At 39.0% G+C, this 9,526-nt stretch overlaps 1 protein-coding gene across 10 annotated transcripts in view; it reads left to right on the top strand.

The window, feature by feature from the left end:
- Positions 1–200: 200 nt before the first annotated feature.
- INTS2 (integrator complex subunit 2) overlaps positions 201–9,526 on the top strand; it is a 56,558-nt gene continuing 47,232 nt past the window's right edge. For 4 of the 10 annotated variants that reach the window (XM_044939605.2, XM_044939604.2, XM_044939603.2 and 1 more), the window contains exons 1-7: positions 613–1,403; positions 1,691–1,997; positions 2,860–2,998; positions 4,647–4,749; positions 5,581–5,694; positions 7,336–7,466; positions 7,714–7,887. In XM_044939605.2, the coding sequence (XP_044795540.2) occupies positions 1,193–1,403; positions 1,691–1,997; positions 2,860–2,998; positions 4,647–4,749; positions 5,581–5,694; positions 7,336–7,466; positions 7,714–7,887 (1,179 nt within the window). In that variant the 5' untranslated portion in view covers positions 613–1,192. The other 6 variants (XM_006065450.4, XM_006065451.4, XM_044939606.2 and 3 more) reach the window with 6 other exon arrangements.

The following is a 9,526-nucleotide window of genomic DNA, read 5'->3' as shown; positions in this document are numbered from 1 at the left end:
GGCCAACTGAACAGTGCGGCAACCTGAACATTTTACATAACGCTGTCATTTGAATGCCACAGTAATCCGATGATGATGACACGGCAGCGCGAAGAGGCTTAATGATTTAGCTCAAGGGATTCAGCCGGTATGCTCTGGAAATGAGACTGGAAACAGCCGTCCAGGGTGAAGTAGCACGAACGGAGGCGGAGGAAGGGGCGGGGCCGCGCATGCGCGCCGCGGCGTCACCGCCGCCGCCTCCGTGTGTCCTCTCGCAGCGAGCCTTCCTCTCAGTCCAGTACGGTGGCCGACCGGAGCCAGACGCTGGGGATGAATGAAGGTGCTGCGTGCGGGTGGAAACAGTCTCCTCAGCTTTCCCGTCCCTGCAGTCCAGGCTCTGCCTTTGCGCGGTGTCCCCATCCAGCCCCCGTCGCACCGCCGGCCTGACTGATCCCGACGTCTGGGGGATTTGGTGCCCAGGTCGACTCAGGGCAGAGCTGTAGGGCTGGGGAAGCCGGGTTCTCGCGTAGGCCCAACCTCGGACCGCGCTCTGGATTTCTACCGCGCCCCGCCGGTAGGGCGCGGAATCCGGGTGGGGTCCCGGGAGGCCGGAGGGTAGACCTGAAGGTATGAGGCTCCCGCTTCTAAGGCCTCGGAGCGTTTCGGGGTCCGTGTCCGCCACCGGCCCGACTTTTCTCCAGCGGAGGGACTGGTTGGTTCACGTTACGCCCGGGGGCGAGACCTATGAGCGCTCAGGTGTCCTCGCCTCTGCTGTCTCAGCCCGCCCCTCTGTTAAAAGGCCAGCTCCTCTCGCTGAAAAGCAGAACGTTTCTGCCCACGGCTCTTGTTACGCATGATCCTGCTAGTCTATGGGTCTCTGAGGGCATGGCTTTGGCTACCAGTTTTTTTGTTTCTGATTACTCTTGAGAAGTGCTCAAGTGGGATTCAGCTTTCTCCTTTCTGCTAGGAGCTAATTGGACCTCCGCAGCTGTTTTCTTTTCGCTCTTTTCTTTTTTTTAACCTAGTAACAGGGGATATAGGATAAAGTTCTGGTCTCCAGAGCTTTGAAACTGGCATAGCTTCTGGCTGGTGAGGCAGTTTACCAGTGCTTCTTCCAACCCGTGGAGGGTGCGAAAGAGAACCTAACAGTTCTTTACATGTTCTGGGTAGGCATGCAAGATTAAAGAGGTATTGAAGATGAGCATTCTTAGTTATGCTGTTCTTTTACTTTGGATTGTGGCCCTCAGATGACTGCTATCGTGGAGAAGGTGTTGCACTGGGATTTAGTAGAGGAGGGTTCAACTTTAGATTTTGCCGCCGACTAGTAATACTCCTCTGGGCCTATTACTTAATCTCTCTGGCTTTCCTATTTTTTCTCCGCAAAATGGGAGTATTAGAACAGAAGATCCCTGAGGCTGGAAGACGTTAGTATACTGTTTTCTTTCTCATTTTCCAGATGGCAGTAGAAACATAGGGAGTCAGTAATTGTGCCAGGAATAGTGCCAACATATAAGGTAAACCACATTTTTCAGAGTTTTTAAAAAGAGGGGCATTCGTATATGTGCAGTTATACCCCTACTTTCTTTGCTTTTTTAAAAAAAATTTATTTTTAACTGAAGGATTTATAAGTATTGCATTTACTGTAAGACTTTACAATATTGCATTGGTTTCCACCAAACATCATCGTTTTTTTTCTTTTTTTAACCACTAGGATCAACAGTGACAATGACCGAGTGTACAAGCCTTCAGTTTGTCAGTCCTTTTGCTTTTGAGGCAATGCAGAAGGTGGATGTTGTTCGTTTGGCATCTTTAAGTGATCCAGAATTGAGACTTCTCCTGCCCTGCTTGGTGCGGATGGCACTTTGTGCCCCTGCTGACCAGAGCCAAAGCTGGGCTCAGGATAAAAAACTCATCCTTCGTCTTCTCTCTGGAGTGGAAGCTGTCAATTCTATTGTTGCACTGCTGTCTGTGGACTTTCATGCTTTAGAACAGGATGCCAGCAAAGAGCAACAGCTTAGGTAATGAATATTGTATAATATGTGGATTGGTATTTACTTGGATATGCTAAAAAAAAAAAAGGAAATCAAATTTTTTTGGAGCTTTTTAGGACTTCTTATTGCAGTGCATTCTTCCAAAAAAGAGAAGATTGGGACTCTAAACTTTGGAGAGCATTTTTTTAAAGTTATTTTTAATTTATAATTAAAATTCTAGGATCATTTGAATTCTGTATTGTGAAATGTGCTGAGAACCTTGGTTGTATATACATTTGTATTCAGGCCTTCCCTGGTGGCTCAGACAGTAGAGTCTGCCTGCCAATGGAGGAGATGCCATTTCAACCCTTGGGTCGAGAAAGTCCCCTGGAGACAGGTGGCAACCCACTCCAGTATTCTTGCCTGGGAAATCCCATGGACAGAGGAGCCTGGTGGGCCACAGTCCATAACGCTGCAAAAACAGCCTGAGCTGACTTATGTATGTATGCAGGCTCAAATGATTAGGCCAGTTGCTCTCAGTGGGAAGTGGATAGAGTAAGTTTCCCAAGAGCAAAAGGATTTATTGGAGTCTCCTGGGAGGCTTGGTAAGCTTACATCGAGTTCCCCAAATCTGAGGCGTGCTTTGTCCTTCCTTGCCCAGTGTGGATCCAGTTGTGAGCCACTGTTATTAATGGAAGTGGGTGTTAACCTGTCAGTTGTGATTGGAGTCTTTACACAGGTTGTAAATCTCTGAAATAGACAATATAGTATTCAGAAGTAATACATTCATGAAATATATCAAAAGAATTCATACATTCTTTTGTAGATTATTTCTATAAAAGATAGTTTTTATGCTTTTATTTCTGTGCCAGTGTTCTCATAATTGTTTTACACGTGTGTACTTTATTAGGCATAAACTTGGAGGAGGCAGTGGAGAGAGCATCCTAGTATCACAGCTTCAGCATGGACTGACTTTAGAGTTTGAACACAGTGATTCCCCTCGTCGATTGCGTCTTGTGCTTAGTGAACTGTTGGCGATTATGAACAAGGTGCATTTATTTTAATCACAGCTCAAAATGTGCATGATTTGATGTTTACACATAAAAGATAGAAACAGGCTGTACTTCCCTGGTGGTCCAGTGGTTAAGAATCTGCCTTCCAGTGCAGGGGAAGTTTGATTCCAGGTCAGGGAACTAAGATCCCAAATGGCAGGGGCAACTAAGCCCCTGTACTGCAACTGCGACCTGATGCAGCGAAAAAAAAAAGAAAAGAAAAGGTAGAAACAGGCAGGAAGGCAGGCAGCTTGCATCCTCTTCGACACATATCCTATTTGTTAATCAAGTGTCTTCCTTTCAAAGGCTTTAACGGATATTAAGTGCCTCCTTTTGAAGGCTGTTTTATAATTGCTGTTCTCTCTCATTTATGTCTGCTCTGCATTCTGCATCGTAAGGTGTTGTTTTTTTTTTTTTTCCTGTATGGAGTCCATACGATGACTTCTTAATAGATACATAGCTCAAGACTTGTAAGTCACCAAAGTTGATAATATCTCTATAAGATATGATTTCCCACAGTAAATATGTGAAGTATGTACGTGATTCTTCAAAATATGTGTGACTCCTTTAGATACTGAGTGAATTACATACATCATACGTAACAGTGAGTGGGGAATATTGAGGCCGAATTGGATGTGGGATATTTGACTAGCCTCACTCACTAGATGACTGAATTGTTTCTGTGTACTAATGAAGGTTATTCAGCCTCTTGTCTCAGCAAAAAGATAAGTTGCTTTATTTATTTTTATTGAAGATTTTCAGTGTTTTATTTCAGGTGTACATAGATTAGGTCATGGACTTTGGGTGATGATGGTTAACTGAAAATCTGAATTTTAAATTTGTGAATGTCAGGAGTTATCATACAAATTGGATCTTGATATTAAGACGTCTTATATGAGATGGGGCTCAGAATTTGAGAAACAGATGTTTTTTACTTTGAGAATCTCAAGGTCAGTTACTTTATAATAAATAAAGTTTAATTTTATAAACTGTGGACCAATAAAACCTAAATTCTGTTTCCAAAGAAAATACTGATAAGGGAGAGATATTTTTAGTTCTAGTTTTTAAGATATGTTATAAATCTTAATTTTTTTTCCTATTACAGAGTTATTTACCTCAACTCTCTTCCTCTGTACTCATACTCTTTAATTTTTTCTTTTTCTTATTTTTTTGCTGTGCCATGTGGCTTGTATGATTTTAGTTCCCCGAATAGGGGTTGAACCTGGGCCCTTGATAGTGAAAGCATGAAATCCTTACCACCGGACTTCCAGGGAATTCCTGATAATCTTTAATTTTAACTACTATTTTCCTATATCTTTTTCTTAATGGCTGTAATGAAATAAGTGACCTAGGTAGCATTCCTAGTTCATATCTTTGGCTTGTCTTTAACTCCAGATGTCTCCAAATATTTATATAGAAATAAATTAGTAAGATTTACATTGCATGTCTGGAATAGTAATGTGACTGACTAATTGTGGTTAATTTGGTACAAATTCATCCAGTCCTGCATATTCTTCTACAGTATATTAATGGCTATTAAGAGACATGGTCTGTAAGCTCAACAAACAATTGCAAGCATAGTAAGGGATCCAATTCATTACCTGAAATTAACAGAGCTCATCATTTTTCTTTCTTTCTTTTTAAGGTATCTGAGTCCAGTGGAGAATTTTTTTTTAAATCATCTGAGCTATTTGAGAGTCCAGTCTACTTGGAGGAAGCCGCAGATGTACTTTGTATTTTACAAGCAGGTACTGTAATGAATGCTCAGACATATTTCAGATGCTGTTAAATGTTCCTGTTAAACGATAACTGTGTAACTTCTTAACCTGGAATATTGTGTTATTTGAAAGTTCACCTAATTAAGAATATACCTTAAAAGTTTAGGTCAAAAGAACTAATGGTAGTGCAATGATTAAATAAATTATATTATTTCCATAGTAGAGTATACTCTGCTGCCATTAAAATGGTGTATATTTGAAGAACTTTAATCATTTTGGAAAATGTTCACAATATATGTTAAATGAAAAAAGCAGGTGGCAAAATGGTAAGTAGAATAAAATCTTAGTTTTGTTAAAAGTACAGTGATACTCATAGGGGAATTAAAATCAGATCTTGCAAATTACTAACTTTGAGTGATGGGATTAGAGCTGATTTTATTTTTATTCTTTGTGCTTTTTGTATTTTCTGGGTTCTTTATAACTAGTGTGCATGATCAGAATGAAAAGCTAGAAGACACAGAAATGCAGAGAAACTTTTCATGAAAGTAACTTTTTTGACTAACACCGTCCACCACAGCGGCAGTGTTCTGTGCTCCGTACAGTAGCCACTAGCCACGTGTAGTTTTGGAGTACTTGAAATGTGGCAAGTGTGACTGAGGGGCGGAACTACTTTTAGCTTAATTTAAATAATCACATGTGGCTAGTGGCTGCCCTACTGGACAAGTCAGCTCGAGACTGTGAAAAGAAAGTACCTTAATTTATTTGCTTTTAAATATCATTGGTGAAATGTCAAAGATGTTTGATGTATAATACAATGAAATATCACTCCTTAGTAATAACACTGATTTTGTTTTCTTATAGAGCTCCCTTCCCTGCTTCCTATAGTTGATGTAGCTGAAGCCTTGCTCCATGTTAGAAATGGTGCCTGGTTCTTGTGTCTGTTGGTGGCCAATGTTCCTGATAGTTTTAATGAAGGTAAATGCAATTTTAAAGTGGAATATTGGGGACTTCCCTGGTGGTCCAGTGGTTAAGACTCCATGCTTCCAGTGGAGAGGGTGTGGGTTTGATCCCTGGTCAGGGAACCACAATCTCACTTGCTGTGCAGCGTGGCCAAAAACAAAAGAAAATAAAAACAATAGCAATAACAAAAAGGGATATTGAAGAGACTTGCTTGGGCATGTGTGGGACCTATTTTTTGAGCTAAGAAGAAACATTTATTAGGTTTTATCTGAGATTTTATTTTTTGAAAACTTATTAGTGAATGCTGTAGAAATGGGCTTTCCAGGTGGCTCAGTGGTAAAGAATCTGCCTGCCAGTGCAGGAGATGCAGGTTTGATCCCTGGGTTGGGAAGATCCCCTGGCGAATGAAATGGCAACCCACTCCAGTATTCTTGCCTGGAAAATCCCATGGACAGAGGAGCCTGGCAGTACACAGGGTTGCAAAGAGTCGGGCACAACTTAGTCACTAAACAATAAACAATTGTAGAAATACTGAATTTAGAGAATTCAAAATTGTTTGGAAATTACAGATGTAAATACAATGAGTATGCAGCATTTTTTTTTTTTTTTTGCATTCGTCACAAGTGCTATAATAGGGAAGTAAAAAATATTAAAGACATAGAAGCTATAATTTCTGTGTTCATTGAACAAAGGGGAGAGGATATTTAACTGTGAAATAGCCAGAGGGCAACATGAGATATATGGATCAGAAATACCAGCAATCAGACTTCCGTATTTTAGCCTTATTGCTGTCAGCTTGCAGAAAAGTATAGGGTAGAAATTGCAAAAAATCAACTAAAATTTTCACCTGTATTTCAAACTGCTAGTAGCTGAAGATTGTGGTTTGGGTCTGAGTGATATAAAAATTACATTTATTGAGCAAGATGTTTTGCGACTTGAGAGTCAAGGAGAAAAAAGCGCTAGATCTGGGGTTCATAATCTCTGGCTTTGTGACTCACTCTTTGTGTGATCTCCATCAAGGTACTTAACTTCTTACTTGTAAAATGGAAGTATTAATATTATTTTCTTTTTGTTTCTAAGAGATTTACTGACTATTCCATGAAGGTTTAGGTTGACATTTTCTGTTAGCTCTTTAAAGATGTTATTATTCTCTTGGCTGTGGTCATTTTTATCTCTGTTCCTCTGTATATTTCTTTTTTCTCTCTAGCTACTTTTATTTATTCATTTTTTTATCCTTTCTGGCTGCTTTTAAGATTATTTCTTCATCACTGGTTTTCAGAGATTGGATTATGATATATCGTGTTATGATTTAGTGTTTCTCCTGCTTGGGTTTCACCGATTTTCTAGGTTTATAGTTTTCATCAAATTTGGAAAAATTTCTTCAAATATATGTTTGTCTTTCATTCTTTTTCTCTTTCTGAGACTCTGATTACAAGTATGTAGAACTACTTGATGTTCCATGGATCACTTCATTTTTTGAGTCTCTTCTCACTCTGCTGGATTTCAACCAGTTTCTATTGCTATGCTTTCAAGTTTCCTGATCCTTTTCTTCTGTAATATCTAATCTGTGTAAATGAATGATTGTCAAGGCTGAAAACATTGATTCTGACATCTTACTTAAAAAGCTTAAAGTAACAGAGGCTACTAAATGTTCAGTTTGTAGGGGCCTGATCAAAAACGGAGAACGACAAGATGAAGAGAGTCTTGGAGGAAGGCGGAGGACGGATGCTTTACGCTTCTTATGTAAAATGAATCCTTCTCAGGCCCTGAAGGTCCGAGGCATGGTGGTAAGAGATCTTACTATTTTTATGAGACCAAAGCCTTTATATTAGGATCAGGAACTTTTTTTTTTCTTTCAGGACCTTTTTTTGAATCTTGCAGAGATTTGGAATTATATACTGGATATATTATTTTCTCTAGATTTTTGTGCTTTGTGCTATGTCTTCCCCTAAACTTTAGATGCTTCAGATTCTGGATAATCCTGGCCCTTCTCCTTATGATACTGAGTTCAATTTGTTTTCTTTGCTTTGTTAGGTGGAAGAATGTCACTTGCCAGGTCTCGGAGTGGCTTTGACATTGGATCATACTAAAAATGAAGCTAGTGAAGATGGAGTGAGTGACTTGGTTTGTTTTGTTAGTGGTTTGCTTCTTGGAACAAATGCGAAAGTCCGGACCTGGTTTGGAACTTTTATCCGAAATGGACAGCAGGTGAGGGAGAAATATGTGTTTAGGCCAAGGATCAAGCTATGTTAGTAGTTAGTAAAGGAGGAAGAAACACTTTTAGAATGATGTCATTAGGCCAGTGGCTCTCAGACTTCTTAAGTCTCAGGACTTCCTGAGATTTTACAATAAATCATTGAGGACACAAAGCGCTTTTGTGTTGGCCGTTATCTGTTGATATTTACCATACTAGAAAGGAAAACTGAAATTTTTGAAATATTTATTTAATTTACTTTAAAATAATCCTAATCTTATTAAATGTGACATTTTTTTAATAGAAAATTAATTTTTTTGCAAAAGAAAAATTTACCGAGAAGAGTGATATCATTGTACTTTGTTGCAAATCTCTTTAACGTCTGGCTTAATAGAAGCCTTCAGAAAAGCTGCACTATATACTTGTGGGAAAATGAGTAAAAAAGGTCTATAATGTTGAGATATTCTGACTTTTTGGACCCCCTGGAAGTATTGGTCATCTCCAGGTTTCTGGGTCAGACACACGAGAACTATATTAAATCATCACCATAAGTTGTTATTGTAGTCTATGGTTCATATATATACACACACATATGTAAATTATTGTGGTAAAATATATATAACATAAAACTTACCATTTGAATCCTTGTCTGAGTGCACAGTTCAGTGGCACTAATTACATTTACTGTATTCTGCAGCCATCACCACTGTTCATTTTCAGAACTCTTTCATCATCTGATAGAAACTCTCTACCAATTAAGCAATAACTTCCCATTCCCCCTTCCTCCCAGTGTTGGGTAATCTCTCTTCTACTTTCTGTGTCTATGAATTTGCCCATTCTAGGTACCTCGTGAACGTGGAATCATACAATATTTCTCATTTTGCGTTTGGCTTCTTTTTACTTGGCACAATGTGTTCAGGGTTCATGCATGTTATGGCAAGTGTCAGAATTTCCTTCCTTTCTAAGCCTAATATTTTATTGTGTGTATCGACTACATGTATCCCTTTATTGATGAATATATATTTTACAAGAGTTTTTAACTTGCAAAATATTGTGCTTTTTGGAAAACATCTCATGATAACTGTGAATAGAGTTCTGTCCCTACATAGGAACTAATGCAGAAAGGTTTCTAACTTGTTGAGGTCTGTGAACTTCACAGTAGCAGATATATTGCTTAGATCCTTCTACAGTCTGTTTTTTTATGCCATTAATTCACTATACTTTTCTTTATCCAAGTTCTTCTTTATTTATAATCCATTTGAAAACTAATTTTAAATTTTGCCAGAGGTTGACATTTTTTGTGTACCTTGTATATTTCAGGCACTGTGCTAAGCTGTTGGTATAAGCCTCTTGTTTATAATTGTTCTTTGTGTCTAACATTGTTATTAAAACAAATTTTACCATATTTTACTCTGAAACTCTAAAAATAACAACTTTTCCCTAGCCCTTTGTGGTTTAGAAATGCTTTCATATTTATCATCTTTGTTAGTTCATTCATCTAACAGATATTGAGTGCTTGCTGTATGCCAGGCATAAGTCAGGCCCTCCTGAGTATGAGATGACTAGATGTTGTCCCTGCCTGAAGAGCTGTGGGGGTGACAGGCTTGTAAACTCCTAATTCCAGCAGTCCTGGGAATTAAATATTATTAATAA

Source organism: Bubalus bubalis, chromosome 3 (assembly GCF_019923935.1).
Source record: "Bubalus bubalis isolate 160015118507 breed Murrah chromosome 3, NDDB_SH_1, whole genome shotgun sequence".
In the NCBI taxonomy this organism is placed as follows: domain Eukaryota; kingdom Metazoa; phylum Chordata; class Mammalia; order Artiodactyla; family Bovidae; genus Bubalus; species Bubalus bubalis.
The sequence above is the reverse complement of the archived record's forward strand: the minus strand, read 5'-3'. Positions and strand labels throughout refer to the sequence as shown.